The following is a 17,824-nucleotide window of genomic DNA, read 5'->3' on the forward strand; positions in this document are numbered from 1 at the left end:
CACCCCTCGACGCCCGCCGCGGCCTCCGCCGCCCTCCGCCCCGCTCCGGGCCTCGGGCCCGCCCCGCCGCTCCGGCCGCCCCCGCCCGGCCCCCCGCCGCCGCCCCTGGCCCCCGCCGCGCGCTCGATCGCCCCGCTCCGCCGCCGCCGCCGGCCTCCGGGCACCATCTACGCCGCCGCCAGGGCCCCTCCGGCACGCGGCCTCCGCTCCGGCCCCATCCCCGACGCCGCGGCCGCCTCCCGCCGCGCCGATGGGCTTCCGGCCGCCGCGATGGTTCGGCCCGCCTCGCCCCGAAGTCCCCGGCCGGTGGTACGGCCCGCGGCGCATGGCACTTCCGGCTTCCGGAAGCCGCGCGCGCCATCTTGAGTGAGGGCAAGGCGGGAGCGTCGCTGTCCCTGGTGCTGAACGGAGAGCCCGGGCGTTTGTGTGTGTCTCCCCCATTCACACACCCCTCCTGGATTCGCTCTCACCCGCTTCCTTCCCTTCGTCGCTTGGCTTTTTTGCCCTGTCCCTCTTTCTGGATCTTGGCATCTTGTCCTGGAATTTGTCTTTTTTTTGGGGGGTGGTGTTTATTTTGGTTTTTTTGTTTTTTGGGTTTTGGGCCACACCCGGGGGCTTTCAGGGGTTACTCCTGGCTCTATGCTCAGAAATCGCTCCTAGCAAGCGCTGGAGATCATATGGGATGCCGGGATTCGAACCAGTGTTCGTCCTGGATCGGCTGCATGCAAGGCAAATGCCCTACCGCTGTTGCTATCTAGCTCTTCGGTCCCTTGTCCTGGATTTTGGCCTTAAAAAAAATAAAAGTGGGGGCCGGAGAGATAGCATGGAAGTAAGGCATTTGCCTTGCATGCAGAAGGTCGGTGGTTCGAGTCCCGGCATCCCATATGATCCCCAGTGCCTGCCAGGGGTGATTCCTGAGCGTAGAGCCAGGAGTAACCCCTGAGAGCCGCCGAGTGTGGCCCAAAAACCAAAAAAAAAAAAATAAAAAATAAAAATAAAAAGAGGATGTCGTGATAGGCAGAATGAGCATTCTTCAGGAATCGTGAAATCCTAGGAAAGGAGGAAGAAGCTAGGCAGGCTGCACGGGATTTCTCGAGGCGTCAGGAGTCCGAACAATAGCTTTGATTGTTTGGCCAGCGAGTTTTAATGTTACAAAGACTAAAAACAGGTTGCAACCGTTTTTGTTTTTTTTTTAGGAAGCGCCCTTTCAGAGAACGAATGGGAGGTGACACCCTTGAGGAGGGATCAAAGGCCACGCTTTCCTGCCCAAGTCTCCCAGGCCGCGGGTCTCGATTGCTCTGGGATACCAAGTGAAGCCTGGCGCGGCTGCCCAGCTGCAGGCTTGGCGTCCTCGGAATCCCGCCCCTTGCCCGCGACGACCACGTCCCTTAACCCCTTGAAGGGACCGACGGAAGCTCGGTCTTCTCGCGATTCAATCCAGCTGTTCCCCAAGAGCAGTGCAATTCCTAGAGCAAACTGGTCCCGGCTGGCCAATGGGCTGACACAACGGAAGAGACGCAGAAGAGCGGGGTGGGGGCGGGGTGGAGTGAAAACTGGGATCATTCCAATTAAGAAGCCGCGATTTCCGTAGGCCTAACGGGAGGCTCCGCCCTCCACCACCCCAAGGCAAGGCAGACTCATTGTCTGGTGGGGAGGAAGGGAGGGAACTCTGCGGATTCCAGGATAGCGGGGGAGAGGACGCCGGAGATGATGCTCCAATGTGGACCAGAGCCTGCAAATGCCTAAAGGCAGCAGCGACAAAGAGCTCCGGCGTCCAATCGCAGAAGGGCGTGGACGTCCTGCGAAGAAGGCGTCCCGTCCCCTAAGTGGTGGGTGGGTGGGCTGGAAACGCTTCAAGGGTGGGGCTGCTGCTTCGAAACCCACCGAGAACTCCGGGCGGGCGAAGTTAGAACCTCAGGCCGGCCCCAGAGGGTCCCGATGACATCACCACCAGCCAATCAGGCGTTCGTCAGCTTCACGTGTCAGTTTCACTTGTCAGTTTCACTTCCGGGACGGAGGCGGGGCTTCCGCAAGTCCCGCCTCCCGGCGCCCCCACGTGTCGGCCGAGAAATTGACAAGCGCCTGTCATCCTGGGGCCGCCGTCGTGTTGTAAGTCCATCCACGATCGAGGCGTGATCTTGGGTTCCTGCGTGTGAGCATGGAGCATCTGCAGCGACGCCCTTTGGAGGAATCCGCCGGATGGGATTGGGGTGTCGGTGTAGGAGCTGTGGGAAAGCAAGCCAAGCACGTAGTACAGCCGCCCTGGGGGATCCGCAGTCTAGCTAATGGTTACCTCAATGAGGGAGGGAGACTGGAGCAAGGTTGTGGGGAGAGGAGGGCTGGGTTATCTGGGAGATGCCTGCACCGACTTTAGCTATCGGGGGAAGATGCCTGCAGGCGAAAAAAGAAGCCTGAACGGATCTTGCAATATGAGGTGGTGGTGGTGGTCGGTGGTCGCAGCTGGAAGGGAAAATGTGATGCTAAACCTTAGAGGTTATGTGGGCCGCGAAAAGCTTTAAGGATCCCAATTCTTTAACTGGTCTCAGCTGCTACAATTTTGTGGAACGCCTTTCCTTGGATATAGAGGCGACTACTGGGGTCTTTTCAAGCAGATCCTGCTGCTCCCATCTCCATAGTTTTTCTCCCTTTTCTCCCAAATTCCCATGTAAACTAGTTACTCTGCTCCTATGGCAGTTGCTAATACCCCCTGTAAAGTTTAAAAATCAATTATTGATTATAATTTTCCCCAAGTCCAGTCTGGCCCAGAAATTCCAAACACAGCAAGGACGACCCCTTCCCCTCTCCCCCTCCCGCCCCATGTGATTCGTTCTTGGTCTTTCCTCATCAACTTCAAGTTAGAGTCCACCCGGGGCCCAGAGACCTGAAATTGAGGCTTCTGTGGAACAGATGAAAAGTAGGTCAGGAGATCAGAAGGCAAAGAAAGACTGGGTAGAATGAGCCTCGATATATACCTTGGCTTCTCACTTGGTGTCTCCGTATCTCCCTGCCCCAATATGCCCTCTCAAACCTTTATCACTGGAAACACATGACAAAAGACCTAACCGATCCATCCAGCTCTCTTCCGTGTCAAACAATTCTTTATTCTTTTTTTTTTTTGGGGGGGGGTCACACCCGGCAGCGCTCAGGGGTTACTCCTGGCTCTATGCTCAGAAATCGCCCCTGGCAGGCAAGGGGGGGGACCATATGGGGTGCCAGGAGTCGAACCACAGTCCTTCTGCATGAAAGGCAAACGCCTTACCTTCTGCTATCTCTCCGGCCCCACAATTCTTTATTCTTACCGAGGTCTCCAGTCTATCATTCTTTTTTTTTTTTTTTTTTTGGGCCACACCCAGCTTTGCTCAGGGGTTACTCCTGGCTGTCTGCTCAGAAATAGCTCCTGGCAGGCACAGGGGACCATATGGGACACTGGGATTCGAACCAACCACCTTTGGTCCTGGATCGGCTGTTTGCAAGGCAAACACCACTGTGCTATCTCTCCGGGCCCCAGTCTATCATTCTTACCTTCTTCAGCTCCTTACCTTTAAAACTAGTCTTTTATTTTATTTTATTTTTATTTATTTATTTTTTGGTTTTTGGGTCACACCCGGTGACGCTCAGGGGTTACTCCTGGCTATGCGTTCAGAAGTCGCTCCTGGCTTGGGGGACCATATGGGATGCCGGGGAATCAAACCACAGTCCGTCCTAGGCTAGCGCTTGCAAGGCAGACACCATACCTCTAGCGCCACCACGCCGGCCCCTAGCCTTTTATTTTTTTACATCCAGCAGTGGTTGGAGGCTTACTCCTGGCTCTGTGATCAAGGACCATTCCTGACAGGGGACCATATGGAGTGCTGGGAACTGAACTAAGGTGGGCTATATTGTCCTACCCACTGCATTATTTCTGGCCCCATCACTAGCCTTATAAAATTCAACTTTTCTTGGGGCCGGAGCGATAGCGCAGCAGTAGGGCGTTTGCCTTGCACTCAGCTGACCCAGGACAGACCTCAGTTCAATCCCCGGCATCCCATATGGCCCCCCCAGCCAGGAGTGATTTCTGAGCACAGAGCCAGGAGTAAACCCGAGCACTGCCGGGTGTGGCCAAACAACAACAAAAGAATATGAAAGACTATTTGAGGGGCTGCAGAGAGAGTACAGGAGTTAAGGCTATGGCCTTGCATGAAACCTACCTATGCTCCACTTTTCCTTTTGACAGGAGGGGGTTGGGTCACACCCTGCATTGTTCGGGGACTATTCCTGGCTCTGTGTTCGGGATTACTCCTGGTGAACCATGTGGGACCTTATACAGGGATAGGAATCAAACCCAGCTTGGTGGCACACGGGCAAGTTCCTTTACCCTTTCCTGTTTCTCCACCCACAGTCTATGCTTTTCACTGAGCACTTTAGTCTCCGAACTTTAATATCCAAAGTTCCCGGCCTTTGGCACTCCAATAAGAAAGGCGTAATGAGTAGAAGTCAATGTAATCAATTCTAGTTGGAAAAAAAAAAGTAAGCAGAACATCTTCTGTGACAGGGCAGTAATAGGTTGTGTCTAACAACTTTCCTGGGACCATTGGTTAGCCCAAAAACAGGTCCAGGGGGCTTGCAGGCCTCATTTTCTAGAAGTTAAATGTTAAGAGTGGACCAGAGGATAGCATAGTGGATAGAGTACTTTCCTTTCATGTAGCCAATCCAGGTTCCATCCCTGGCATTGATTATTATCCCCTAACCCACCAAGAGTGATTCCTGAGCACTGCCAGGTGTGGCCCCAAACCCCAAATAACAAAAGTTAAGGATATTTCCCCCATAGAATCCTGTTATGTTCCCATGAGTGTCCTATCATGGGTGATCCTGCTTCAACTTCCTGAAGACCTGTTCTTGGCTCTGCACTTACTGATTTATTTATTTATTTATTATTATTATTATTATTATGGTCTTCCATGTATGTTCAGCAATTCCTGGGACCATTCCCAGCCATATTTGGCTAACTAGGGGCACTGCCTGTGCCCTGTGGTGCCAGGGACCACCAAAGCAAGGAGGAGTGCATGGAAGCTCCTGGGCTACACCCTATTGTTCTGGAGGGTCTACATGATGCTGGGGTTCAATCTTGGTTGGTTGCTGAGCTATGTTCCCAGGCCTGCATTTTACCACACCAGGTTTTACTGGTAAAGTAAGAGCCCATTAGCCTCAGAATCCCAATGACAAAAGAAGGTTGTGACCACAAGTCACAGGATCAGTGACTGGATGTGCAGAATCACTGCATGAGAGCTACCTTGGGTAAAAATTAACGGACTAGTCTGGAGAGATAGTACAGAGGTTAACACACTTGCCTTGTAGGCAGCTGACCCCAACAATGCATGTGATGCCCTAGGCTGACCCCTGACAGGCTACACTACCAGTATATCCCAACCCCCCCCCCAAATCCCCTAAAGCCACATACAAGGCAAATACTTTACTCGCTATACTGTCCATCCCCCCCCCCTTTCTGGGCAAGACAGACGAGAACTATGAATACAAAAGAATGCATATTGGGGCCGGAGAGATAGCATGAAGGTAAGGTGTTTTCCTTGCAGAAGGTCAGTGGTTTGAATCCCGGGATCCCATATGGTCCCCCGAGCCTGCCAGGAGAGATTTCTGAGCATAGAGCCAGGAGTAATCCCTGAGCGCTGCCGGGTATGAAACCCCCCCCCAAAAAAAAAGAATGCATGTCAAAATAGTTTGAAGGTATCATATTTAAGCTATAATTTAAATAATTTTATTTATTTATTTATTTTGTGTGTTTTTTCTGGGGGGGTCACACCCAGCAGTGCTCAGGGGAAACTCCTGGCTCCATGCTCAGAAATTGCTCCTGGCAGGCACAGGGGACCATATGGGAAGCCGGATTCAAACTGATGACCTTCTGCATGAAAGGCAAACGCCTTACCTCCATGCTATCTCTCCGGCCCCCTAAATAATTTTATATTGATTAAATGTCAAATTTCTATTTTAACAAATTACATCATCTACTATGCAATAAAAAATTAATTGTGGGGGGCACATCTGGAGGTGCTCAAGGGACCATATGGGAAATAAAAAACCCTGAAGGAATGGATGAAAACAATTCTCACTGGCATCTTTTTGTGGCTTCCTGACTCTTCCCCATAGATGGTGAGCCTCTTTGCTTCTTTGGGGGAATAGAAAAAGTAAATTTTTATTCCCCTCTAATAGTAAATCTAGCCATATACTTTTTTTGTGGGGGCCACACTTGGCAGCACTCAAAGATTATTCCTGGCTCTGTGCCCTGAAATTGCTCCTAGCAGGCTCAGGGGACCATATGGATGCTGGGAATCGAACCTGGGTCCATCCTGAGTCAGCTGCATGCAAGGCAAACGCCCTATTGCTGTGCTATCTCCCCGGCCCCTAGCCATATACTTTTTATTAAACTTTATTTATTGATTGATTTCTGAGTTTCTGGGTCACACCCAGTGGTGCTCAGGGGTTACTCCTGGCTCTGCACTCAAAAATTGCCCCTGGAAGGCTCGGGGATTGTATGGGATGCCGGTAATCAAACCCGGATCCGTCCCAGGTTGGCTGCATGCAAAGCAAACACCCTACCACTGTGCTATCTCTCCAGCCCCTAGCCATATACTTTTGAAGATGCTTTTTGCCCTATTGTCTGATGTGAGCTTCCCAACCCAAAGATCATTGGGAACAGAGACGTGCAGGGGCCACTTCTGGTGAGACCAGATCTGAAGATCAAGCTTCCAGAGAGCAGGGGCATTTGAGACAAAGAAAATGACAGCTGGAGCCTGGAAGGGCACTTCTGGCTGTGGTGGTAACAGGGCACAGGAGCACTCAGGGAAGAGGGCTGGTCCAGGACACAGGGGACCTTGAGGAGCAAGCCTTGCAGGGACATTCTTTTTTTTTTTTTTTTTTTTTTGGTTTTTGAGTCACACTTGGTAGCTCAGGGGTTACTCCTGGCTCTACGCTCAGAAATGACTCCCAGCAGGCTCAGGGGACCATGTGGGATGCAGGGGTTCGAACCACCATCCTTCTGCATGCAAGGCAAATGCCTTACCTCCATGCTATCTCTCCGGCCCCTGCAGGGACATTCTTACCTCTTCAGACTGGAGTTGGGGATCTCTGAAACTCTGCCCAGGTGCCCCGCCCCCTCAGGCCAGAAGAGAAGCCTGTTTCTAGAGGTCTGTCATTTATTTTCAAAGGTGAGTCGCAGCACATAGGAAAATACACATGGCTTTTCAATCTATATCTTTACAGAGAAAATAGATTCTGTCGTTGGCTCCGAGTGCCCCCCCCCCCTACTTCAGTGAGGTTCCAGAAATGGCCTGGACCCAGGCAGGGCTCTGCTCCCTGGCAGTAGCTTGACCAGGGTCCCTGGGAGGGGGGGCAAGAACAGCACCCCCTTGGGGTGGGGCGCACAAGCAGCACTCACTGCAAAGCTAAGGCAAAGAACAGAGCTGGTGGGTGGGTCTTCCCTCACCCCAAGGCCAGGCCTCATCAGGCCCAGATATGGACCAGGCCAGGGGGTCGAGTGTGGGTGGGGGGGCTTCGGGCTCAAGCCCACCCGGAATAGCCACAGAACTGTGTGTGTGCACGCATGGAAGGCAGGGAGGGGGGCATGCTGAAGGTGTAGCCTGCTGGGAGATGGCGGGGGTTTCGGCTCACACGTCCCCCATTCCAGTGCAGCTCCCAGAATATGGTTCCCAATCCCGTACTTGGCCCTTCACATTCGCGCTCCCTAGGGTGTGAGGGGGCCCTGTTTCTAGTCCCTTCCACCACCACCATCTCCCCTCACACTGTCAGTGCAAAATACTCTCAGGGTCCAGCTTAGGGTCCCCTGCACCCTGCCCGGGCCGCAGAGGGGCAGCAAGCAAGCGGGTGCTAGCTGGGGGCCTCGCCCAGCTCAGGGAATTCCTTGCACATCTCCTGGACAATCATGCGATCCATCTGGCACTGGGGCGAGGCGTCTTCCTCGGCCAGGATGCGCCGCAGGGTAGCTTGCAGGTCGGGAAGTCGGTGGCGGTGCTGCAGGTAGGGCGTGGAGCGGACCACGGCATGCATCAGGGAGAGGTATTCCATCCGCAGCTGAGGGGAAGAGCAGGCAGGCTCAGGGACCCCAGGGAGGGACAGGCAGCAACCGCCTTGTAGTCTTAGGGAGCCTCAGGGCTGAGGGCAGAAGTACCAATGCTGACTGCACCCCCATCTCCCATCTCCGAAAAGAACCTGCCATAGCCATCTTTGGTAGCTGACAAAGGAGGATAAAAGTGAGTCATCCCAGACAGCGACTGTCTGAGGCAGGCCAAGGGAGTCCTGGCTCAGAGAGGCCGTGGGAGCCACTCCCATGCTTGTGCTGCCACCTGCTGCAAGTTGCAAGCTGTCTCTACCCACTTCATCCTCTTCCTGGAGGACCCCGCTCATCCCCTCAGCTTCCAGCAGGCTTGCTTGGGCTTCTCAGGGAGCCCTGTGGTTGATCTGTCCACACGCCACACTAAAATCTCCACACCCCCTTCCCAAAGCTGGAGATATACTCATGGTTTATTATTATTATTGTTGTTGTTGTTATTGTTATTATTTTCCTCTGGTCATCAGGTGCTCAGGGCTTACTCCCGGCTCTGCACTCACATCACTCCTGGCAGAGCTCCTGGACAGAGTGCTGGGAACTGACCTTGGATCAGGCACATGCAAGATAATATCGTCTTGGGCTGGAGAGATAGCATGGAGGTAAGGTGTTTGCCTTTCATGCAAGAGGTCATCAGTTCGAATCCCAGCGTCCCATATGGTCCCCCGTGCCTGCTAGGAGCAATTTCTGAGCATGGAGCCAGGAGTAACCCCTGAGCACTGCCGGGTGTGACCCAAAAACCACAAAAAAAAAAAAAAAAAAAAGATAATATCGTCTTATCTGCTACACAATCTCTCCAGTTCTTTTGTTCTTTCTTTTGGGGACTGTGTGTGGTTGGGGGATCATGCAATGCTAGGGATCAAACCTGGGGATTCCACATACAAAACATGCTATCTAGTCCTCTGAGCCAGTTGCCCAGCCCCTTTCTCATCTTATTTATCTCAACGAAGGAAACTGCTGTCCAGGCTGGAAAAGGTGCTCAGCAGAGTGTATGCCTCCCATATAGGAAGCTCTGGGCTGATTCTAAGCACCAAATAAACAACAGCAAAGAACATGGATGTCGGGGAGGGGGTTGGAAAAATAAAAAAAGGAATTGGGAGCCGGAGAAATGGCATGGAGGTAAGAGCATTTGCCTTGCATGCAGAAGGACGGTGGTTCAAATTCCAGCATCCCACATGGTTCCCTGAGCTTGCCAGGAGTGATTTCTGAGTGTAGAGCCAGGAGTAATGCCTGAGCACTGCCGGGTGTGACCCAAAAACAAAAAAACAAAAAACAGAAAAGAAAATTGAATGTCTATCCAGGTGTTCTGGTCAAAAGTGCAGAGGTCTGGGGGCCGAAGAATTAGCACAGCAATAGGGCATTTGTCTTGCTTGCAGGATGGTGGTTCAAATCCCAGCATCCCATATGGTCCCCCGAGCCTGCCGGGGGCAACTTCTGAGTGTAGAGCCAGGAGTAGCCCCTGAGCACTGCCGGGTGTGTCCCAAAAAACCAAACAAGACAAATAAAAGTACAGAGGTCCAGGGGACGGAATACCATGGGTAAGGGCGCTTGTTTTGCAGGCAGCTGACCCAGTTTAATTCCTGTACCCAATTTGGTCCCCAAGCCCACCAAGAGTGATCCTGAAGCACAGCGTGGTATAGCCCTAAAACAAAAATCTATAGATGTGATTCAGTGGGGAAGCACTTGCTTCAATTCCTGGCATTGGGTTTGATCTCCCCAAACACCAAGAATGGTCCCTGCCCGCCAAACGCAGGTTTTTTTTTTTTTAATTCTTTCCTTCCTATCTATTCCGAACAGCCAACCTTCATCATCTTTCCTTCTCCATAGGCCCTGATGTGTTCCTAATCCCCTTCCCCTGGCCTAGATGGTTCCCTCATCCCCTCCAATCAGATACCTAAGCTTCTCCATATCCTCAGAGACCCCTCAACCCACTAACTGACCCCACGGTTTTCTTCCTCTAGTCAACACCTGAACCTCCTCTGCCCGTTGCCATTCTGGGCCAGACCACATCTGAGCCTGCAGCCATGGACCAGCCCAGTTTCTGCCTGGTCAGTTGTTAAGGTCATAGACCTTTCTCCAAGGTCACAGTGGGGGTCCACTCCACTTCCTGTCTCACCTCCTCCAATGCCAGCCTTCTCCTCATGGTGCCCACCAGCTCACCTCACTGGCAGCTCCTTCAGCACAAGGCCCCACCATGGCTTCTGAGCAGCATCCTGGACTTATCCAGCTCTGCTGCAGTCCTGTTTCTGGCTTCTGGTAAGTCAGGGTCATGGCGCCCCATTCTGCCCTCCCCCCATTTTGCTTTCATGCCTACATGACTCCCATCTGCACAAAGGTCCCTGCCTGGCACCTTTTCTCCGGGGGACAGGTCCGAGATGTGCCTCACGATGATGTCGATGAGAGCCATCATGTCGGTGTGGTAGAAGATGGTCGCAGTGTCGGGGCTGGCGAACACGTCCTGCAGGAACTTGAGAACGGAGTGAGGCGGCTGGGGCTCGTGCTTGAAGATGCGCACCGGGTCATCTAGGCAGTAGGGAGAAGCTGGGTCGGGATGGTGTCTTCACGGGGGTCCTGGAGTCACCCGACGGAGTCACAGGACCTTGAGGCGGAGCCACGAGGGCTCCGGGGTCCTCACCCCCTCTGTTCACCAGCAGTAGCAGCTTCTCAGAGAAGATCTTGACATTGGCATGCTTGCTCAGGGCAGTCATGATGACGTTCTGGTCAGGGGCTGTAGGCAAGCAGAAGTACATGGGTGTAGGCGTGTCTAGAGGCTGAACTTGCAGGGCCACCCCCCTGCCAAAACCCACCAAAGTCCTCCCAGTCTTTTTTTTGTTTGTTTTTTGTTTTTTGGGCCACACCCAGTGATGCTCAGAGGTAACTCCTGGCTATGTGCTCAGAAATCGCTACTGGCTTGGGGGACCATCGAACCTCAGTCCATCCTAGATTAGTGCATTCAAGGCAAATGCCCTACCACTAGCACCATGGCTCCGGCCCCAAGCCCCCAGTCTTGTTTTTTTGTTTGTTTTTGGTTTCTGGGTCACATCCAGCTGCACTCAGGGGTTCCTTCTGGCTCTACGCTCAGAAATCGCTCCTGGCCAGCTCAGGGGACCATATGGGATGCCGGGATTCGAATCACCGTCCTTCTGCATGCAAGGCAAATGCCGTACTTCCATGCTATCTCTCTGACTCCAAGCCCACCCCAATCTTGACTACGCTCACACCCACCTTGTAGGTGCAGGTTGAGGGCCAGAAGCAGGTTCACGCAGAGATCCGGCAGCTGCTCTGTGGTGTCCAGGGGCAGCCCATCCTCAACAATGCTCAGCAAAAATTGGGCAAAGGGTGTGCCAAGGTGATCTGAGAGAGGCCACACGGGAGGCTGAAACCCTGTGCTTCCTCCCAGACACCCAATCTCCCAGGGGGAAAACTGATCCCTTCAGACTCTGCTCAGGAGGTCCTTGGGGCTTGGTTCCTGCTGCTGTGGTTAGGGAGGCTTTCCAAGAAAAGGCCAATGAATAGGTTGTTTTTTGTGGGGTGGGGGTGAGGTTAGAGGATAGGTCACATCCAGCAATGCTCAAGGGTTACTCCTGACTCTGAACGCAGGAGTCACTCCGGGTAGTGCTGGGAGAATCATATAAGGACGGCGGGGATGGAACCCAGGACTACTGCATGCAGGGCAAAAACTGCCCTAACTACTGTACCATCCCTCCAGCCCAATGAACGGCTTCTTACCGTAGTGCGCGTAGGGTATTGCCTCGCCCATGGAGAAGACCATGGCCAAGATGAGGGCAGAGTAACAGAGCTTCTGGTGGTCTACGGGGAGTCAGACCACAACGTCAGAGCCTGGAGAAATGGCGGGCACCCCTCCTCCCTTCCCTCACTCTCGCCTCACCCTGCGTGTCCGTCTGCATGTCCCGTGCCAGCTCCACCGGCAGCACAGATGACAACAGTGTAGAGATGATGGCTGCATCCAGGCTGCACATGGCGCCGAAGCACTTAAGGAGCAGCAGTCTCAGAGACACCCGGTGCTCCTGGCAGGGCCAACCATGAGCTCCGTGCCAAGAGTGCCCACCTCCACCCGGTCCCCCAGTGCTTCCCTGCTGCCACTCACCATTTGATAATAGGCTACCAAGGCCAGCACAGACTCGAACTCATTCCTCTTGCACATTTTCTTGCACACTTCAGGGTATGCATCGGTCTACGGGAAGCAGGGCAACAGACTGGGCATGAGTTGTGGGGCCCCGTGGGCACAGGCCACTTACGTGGGAGAATGTCCTGAGCCCTGGTGAGGGGAGGGATGGCACAGGACTGGAGGATGCCTTGAGTGGCCCCCGCACCAGAATGTGTAGCAGCTCTTCCAGGTAGCAGCGGATGACACTCTCGTCCTCGTACAGGGCCCAGCTCCGCTGCTGGGCATCGTCCTTATGGCGGGCCAGGTCGGCAAAGATCACTTCAAGCCGCTGCTGGTCATGGCACACTTGCCCTGAGGGCAGGGCACTGTTCATGTCCTAGGGTGAGAGTAAGCCAGGGGCTCAGCACACTAGGGTCCAGCTGGCTTCCTAGGGCTCCCAAGTCCAGCAGTCAACCCCAACCATAGGTTAAGGGTATGAGCCCCAAGATGCGACAGACAAGCACCCCCTGTCCCCTCCCTACCACAGCCATCTCAGTGTCTAGCCTAGACGTGAGAGGGCCTGAGCCCTATTGCTCTCCCACAAAAGAAGTGTTCCCAAAAAGGCTGGAGTGATAGCACAGTGGTAGGGATTTGTCTTGCATGCTGCTGACCCTGGACAGACCCAGATTCGATCCCTGGCATCCCATATGGTCCCCCGAGCCTGCCAGGAGTGATTTCTGAGTGCAGAGCCAGGAGTAACCCCTGAGCATCTTGGGTATGACTCAAAAACAAACAAACAAACAAAGAGCGTTCCCATGGCACAGCCTTCAACATGCCCAGAAATCAGTCCCATTCCACCCCTCTGCACCCTGGTTTTGTTTTTTTTTTTTATTTTGTTTTTGGGTCACACCTGGAGGTGCTTAGGGGTTATTCTTGGCTTTGAGCTCAGAAATTGCTCCTGGCAGGCTCAGGGGGACCATATGGTGTGCCAGGAATTGAACCACTGTCTGTCCTGGGTTGGCCGCATACAAGCTCTACTGCTGTGCTATCTCTAGCCCCTGCACCCTGTTTTTACAGCCTTCCAGTTAATTTCTGCATGTGACACACTGGTGGGGAGACCTCTGAAAACTGCCTCATTCCCAGACCCAGAGAGGCACCCATCACCATTCTGTAGGGGATCTTCTGCATGAAAGGCGAATGCCCTACCCCCAAGCTATCTCTCTGGTCCCACCTCCATATTTCTAGCACCCTGCACAGTAAAAGCCCAGAACTAGAGCCCAGCAAATACCAGTCAGTGACAGGCTGGAGGCATGAGAGGGACAAAATGGGCTGGGGATGGTGGGGCAGCTGAGGATAGAGAGGAACATGGCTTTGCTGTCCACCCTCACCTTGCCTTCCACCAGCGAGAGGAGGACCTGCTCCATAACCGGGGAGCTGGCCGGCACAGAGGCCTGGATGTGGCCCACCACGACGCCTATGGCCACACGGCAAAGGTCATGGCTCAGGCCTGTGTTTCTCCGCACCAGCTCCATCAGTTCTGCACCGATGGTCCTGGGCACGACTGTCTCGCCCGCTGCCTTTTCCTCGGTGGTCTCTGGGCTTGGAGCAGCCACCGCCTCCGGTGCCTCTGGGGCTGCTACTGCTTCTTCCTCAGTAGAGGACTCCGGGACAGGCTCCTTGGAAGATGGAGTTTGGGACATGGTGGTATGGGCGCCGCGGCGGGGCACAGGAGGGGGCGTGGGTGAGCAGCTAGACCCCGACTCAGTGGAGCTGCAGCCCGTGTAGAGCGTGTCCAGGGACGTGCTGCTGACCGAGGAGCCACTGCACACAGAGCTGCCCCCTGAGGTCGTGGCATTGCGGCTACCTGCAGGCAGAGAGAAGATGCTGTCCTGGCAGCCACGGGCTCCCTGCCCTCCTGTTCCAGGTCCACACTGGAGCCAGTTCCTCTGGTAGAGCCTCTCACCAAGGCCAGAACCCCCAAGTGCTCCCCAATCCAGCCTTCCCAATAACCATTCCCAGCACAGGACACCCACATTCCCTGCTCCCTGTTTTTTTTGGTTTTTGGGTCACACCCAGCGGCGGCACTCAGGGGTTATTCCTGGCTCTGCATTCAGAAATCACTCCTGGCAGGCACAGGGCACAGGGGACCATATTGGACGCTGGGATTTGAACCACTGTCCATCCTGGGTTGGCCGCATGCAAGGCATACGCCCTACCGCTGTGCTATCTCTCCCGCATCCGCTGTTTTCAGTCTTACCGCTCCCTGATATCACCAGGGCATCACGGTCGCGACGCTTCACGGGTGGCGGTGGTGTCGTGGGTGCTGCTCGGCGAGGCTGTGGTGGGATCTGTGGGGGGGGGGCAAGCTGCCTTCTGAGGTGCCAGCCTAACCAGTAATCAGGGCCTGAGCTCCCCGGCCAGGGAGGGCACAGGCCAGACTGACTCTGGGTAGCCCGTTCAAGCCTTCGGCCTCATCCACCTCCCTTCCTCCTCCACCCTACCTGGTAGAGCCCACCATCGGCCCCGCCGAGGAACTCAGAACTAGGCAGGCTGTGCTGTCTCTCGAAGCCCGTTCGACAGACCCCATTGGGCTGCCTGGCAGCGTCCAGGTGATGGTCACTGGTGGACGGGGGCAGAGCTGCTGGGTTGGTGGCAGCCGTGGGGCCTCTGCGGGACAATGTCTCCTTCCGGTGGTGGATCAGCTTCCTGATGGCGGGATGGGGAGGCGAATGAGGACTGGGCTACCTACCTCACAGCTCCCAAGGCCTTCGTGTGTTGGCCACATAGTCCAAAGCCAGCCTACCCGCTCCCAACTCTGTCACTCCCAGCCCAGTCCACCATTCACTCTTTCCCCAGGCATCATTGGAACTCCCCACCCTATCCCTGGGAACTGGGTCCCCAAAACACTCACTGGAGGACCCCTCGCTGCTCCAGGCTGTACTTGCCCCCATCCCGCATGGCAGCATTGTGCACAGCCTCGATGGCCCGATCAATGGCTTGGAGGACATCATGGTCCAGGCCCTGAGGTGGCAGAGGGAGGCAGTTAGCCCTGGAGACCAGTTATTCGGCCCTGGATGGAAGCTGGGGCAGAGAAGACCCACATCCCTGCAGTCTGCAGTACTGTGGCTAGAGGCTGATGGCTGACAGGGCCAGGAAATGGGCTTTTCAAAGTGGGCTAAGCAGAGAGCTAGGTAGGGGGGCACTCATGGAGTTGCTCCACAGATGGGGGCCCCCACTTGGGATTTTATTATGCCAATAAAATCGAGGCCCTCTGCTAACAGGTCTTGTCAAAAAATCGGGAGTTTCGAGCCAAAACAACACAAGAAGCACCAGCCCAGCGCCAGGCGGCGGGCAAACACAGCCAGTCTCGGCAGGGTTCAGCGTCCAGATTGAGATGCTAAGCAGGGAGCCTAGAATGTCTAAAAGCCTTGGAAAAATCTCTGCAGCCTGCCGGTCCTTCATGAAGCCAAGGTCAGGCTCCAGAACCACTCTGTCCTCCTGCAGCTCCTCACAGGTCCGGGAAGCCGTGGATGGGCAAAAAAAGGGGTCTTCTTTCCATTCTCTCTGCTGCCCACATCCCTCAGCCTTTCCAAACTGTCTGAGGAGTGTTCCTTCCAGGCCTGGAAGATTCCTGGGAAGCAGCAGCTCAGTTCTGTGTCTGTGGCAAAGGGAGCCCTGAGAGAACAACCTGGTCCCTGCCCCAGATTCTGCGGTGCCATCCCCTACGACTCTGGGGTCCAATCTCAGCTCCAATGACATGGGTGGGGAGTAGGCGGTGCCAGCTGTGGAACCAGCCAGGCCCATCCCTCCCTGTCACTGGCATACTTGGCCCATCAGGCTACACAGAAGCCTCAGAACCGAGGTGACGTCACTCCAAAACAGACTTGCAAAGCTTCCCCGACAAGAACGGACAGATGGATGCCCAGTTCAATGACAACCTCCAGGTAGCACAGGGACTGGCAGAGACAGGAGACATGCAGGGCAAGAGGAGAAAGCAAGATGGAAAAGAGAGAGGGAGACCACGCAGAAAGAAATGAAGAGACCGAGCAGGGATGTACCTAGATGTCACATGGGGAGGAAGAGACAGGGGGACAGGCAGAGCAAAGCCAAGAGCCAAAGATGCCCACCAGATACCCAGTCTGGTGGCAAAAGAAGGGGCTCCCAGCCAGCAGGGGAGGGGCACAGAGAAGAGGCAGAATTTTCCTTACAGGCCACCAAGAGGCCCCAGAGAAGCCAGGTTTGACACACTCCTACCCCACTGGGCTACCCCTGGGGGCTATGGTCCACTTCTGGTGAGGCCAGATGACGACTCCAGATTTATCCTGTTATTTTTGTCCAGAGCTGGGTTGGGATCAGGACGGGACGGGGGTGTCTGGCACCCATCGGGAGGCTCCAGACCCTGCTTCCCTGTGGTCAGAATAGACCAGCTGGAGCCCGGCACCCCAGCCAGTCCCCACAGCAGGGCTATTCTTGGGGAACAGGCACCGGCACCGCAGTGGCCTCCACTCCTGGAAAGAGGCAGAGTTAGCGGGAGGGGGAGGCCTCACTTTTTCACAATGGGAGCAGACCCCCCCTCCCACAATTCAGAGACGGGACACAGTGAGTGCCTCCTCGCTTTCAGAAAAAGCAAGGCTGCAAAGTCAGGGTCAGAGGCTTGGGAGAAGATGTTAGGAGGAGGACCGCAAGTTCCAAGCAGTGCCAAGCAGAGGTGGGGAGCCTGGAGTCTGGGGGTGGGGTGCTGAAGATGCAGTGGCACCATCCTTGCGGGCATGTGTGAGTCCTTGGGTTTGATCCCAAACAAAGGAGGAGAGCTTAGTAAGAGCTCTTAGTAAGAGGGTGGCTGAGACAGTGATTGGGAATGAGGGTGACTAGAGCCCCAGGAGCCTCAGGGGGGAAGGGAGGACATATAGGACGGTTTGAAACAGGTGGTGTCCATGGAGCTCAGGGATCAGGGTGGAGGGTTTAGTCTAAGGATGGGGCCCATTAGGGGGTCTGGAAATTGGGGTATCCGTACTCTCTGGGCTGAATTCCTGAATTCCACTCAGATGAGGATTCACAGCTATTAGATCCCCCAAGAATCTGGGCTCCCAGAAGTGTCAGTGCCAGAGTTCCCTCTTCTGCTAAGTCTGACAGCCCTGGCTGTCAAGGGCTTTCCATCTCCTGTGACATTTTGGGCTCTGGGGAACCCAATGCTCTTGGATCTGGGGGGTCTGGGGATGTCCTGGACTCCAGCCCCCCATGCAATGAAGACCCCTGAGAGGTCTGGAGCTTGGAGGTGGGGGGTCCTGCGGCCTTGTCATGGGGTTCAGCCCAGACCCAGGGGATCAGGGGAGGGCCGGACTCACCTGCAGGCGGTGCAGGTAGGCGGGGGGCACGTAGCCCGTCTCCCCACTGCGCGCCCTCGCCGCCAGCCACCAGTGCGTGCTGCTGCGCTCCAGCACCAGGAAGGTCTCGCCCGCGGCGAACCCCAGCGCGTTGGGCTCCGCCGAGCGGAAGGCGTACAGTGCTCGGTACATCAGGCCGGGCCGCGGGGATGCGGAACCGGGACTCCAGGCCGGGAGGACAGCCGGGGCGCACGGCGCATGCGCGCGCACCCGCCC

General features: G+C 55.1%; 1 protein-coding gene across 2 annotated transcripts; it reads right to left on the bottom strand.

Annotated features, from left to right (window-relative positions):
• Window positions 1-7,169: 7,169 nt before the first annotated feature.
• Window positions 7,170-17,824, bottom strand: NCKIPSD (NCK interacting protein with SH3 domain). 2 transcript variants are annotated; one of them, XM_049777349.1, is made up of 13 exons: window positions 17,570-17,824; window positions 15,136-15,245; window positions 14,726-14,930; window positions 14,482-14,572; window positions 13,613-14,088; window positions 12,451-12,621; window positions 12,225-12,311; window positions 12,006-12,144; window positions 11,846-11,926; window positions 11,342-11,470; window positions 10,752-10,844; window positions 10,467-10,639; window positions 7,170-8,082 (listed from the first exon to the last, which is right to left on the bottom strand). In XM_049777349.1, the coding sequence occupies exons 1-13, from the start codon at window positions 17,738-17,740 to the stop codon at window positions 7,879-7,881; spliced, it is 2,130 nt and encodes a 709-aa protein (XP_049633306.1). In that variant the 5' UTR covers window positions 17,741-17,824; the 3' UTR covers window positions 7,170-7,878. The 2 variants fall into 2 exon arrangements, 1 of the variants encoding a protein (XP_049633306.1); XR_007497563.1 differs by having other exon boundaries at window positions 7,950-8,082; window positions 10,765-10,844.

Source organism: Suncus etruscus, chromosome 7 (genome assembly GCF_024139225.1).
Source record: "Suncus etruscus isolate mSunEtr1 chromosome 7, mSunEtr1.pri.cur, whole genome shotgun sequence".
In the NCBI taxonomy this organism is placed as follows: Eukaryota; Metazoa; Chordata; class Mammalia; order Eulipotyphla; family Soricidae; genus Suncus; species Suncus etruscus.

What these genes read in the sequence shown, in the direction of transcription:
- NCKIPSD (XM_049777349.1), bottom strand. Translation starts at nt 17,740, where the DNA reads ATGTACCGAGCACTGTACGCCTTCCGCTCGGCGGAGCCCAACGCGCTG. An exon ending in CCGATGGTGGGCTCTACCAG is followed by an intron (nt 14,573 to 14,725) that starts GTAGGGTGGAGG and finishes CCCCCCCCACAG; the next exon opens with ATCCCACCACAGCCTCGCCG. An exon ending in CCTGGTGATATCAGGGAGCG is followed by an intron (nt 14,089 to 14,481) that starts GTAAGACTGAAA and finishes CTCTGCCTGCAG; the next exon opens with GTAGCCGCAATGCCACGACC.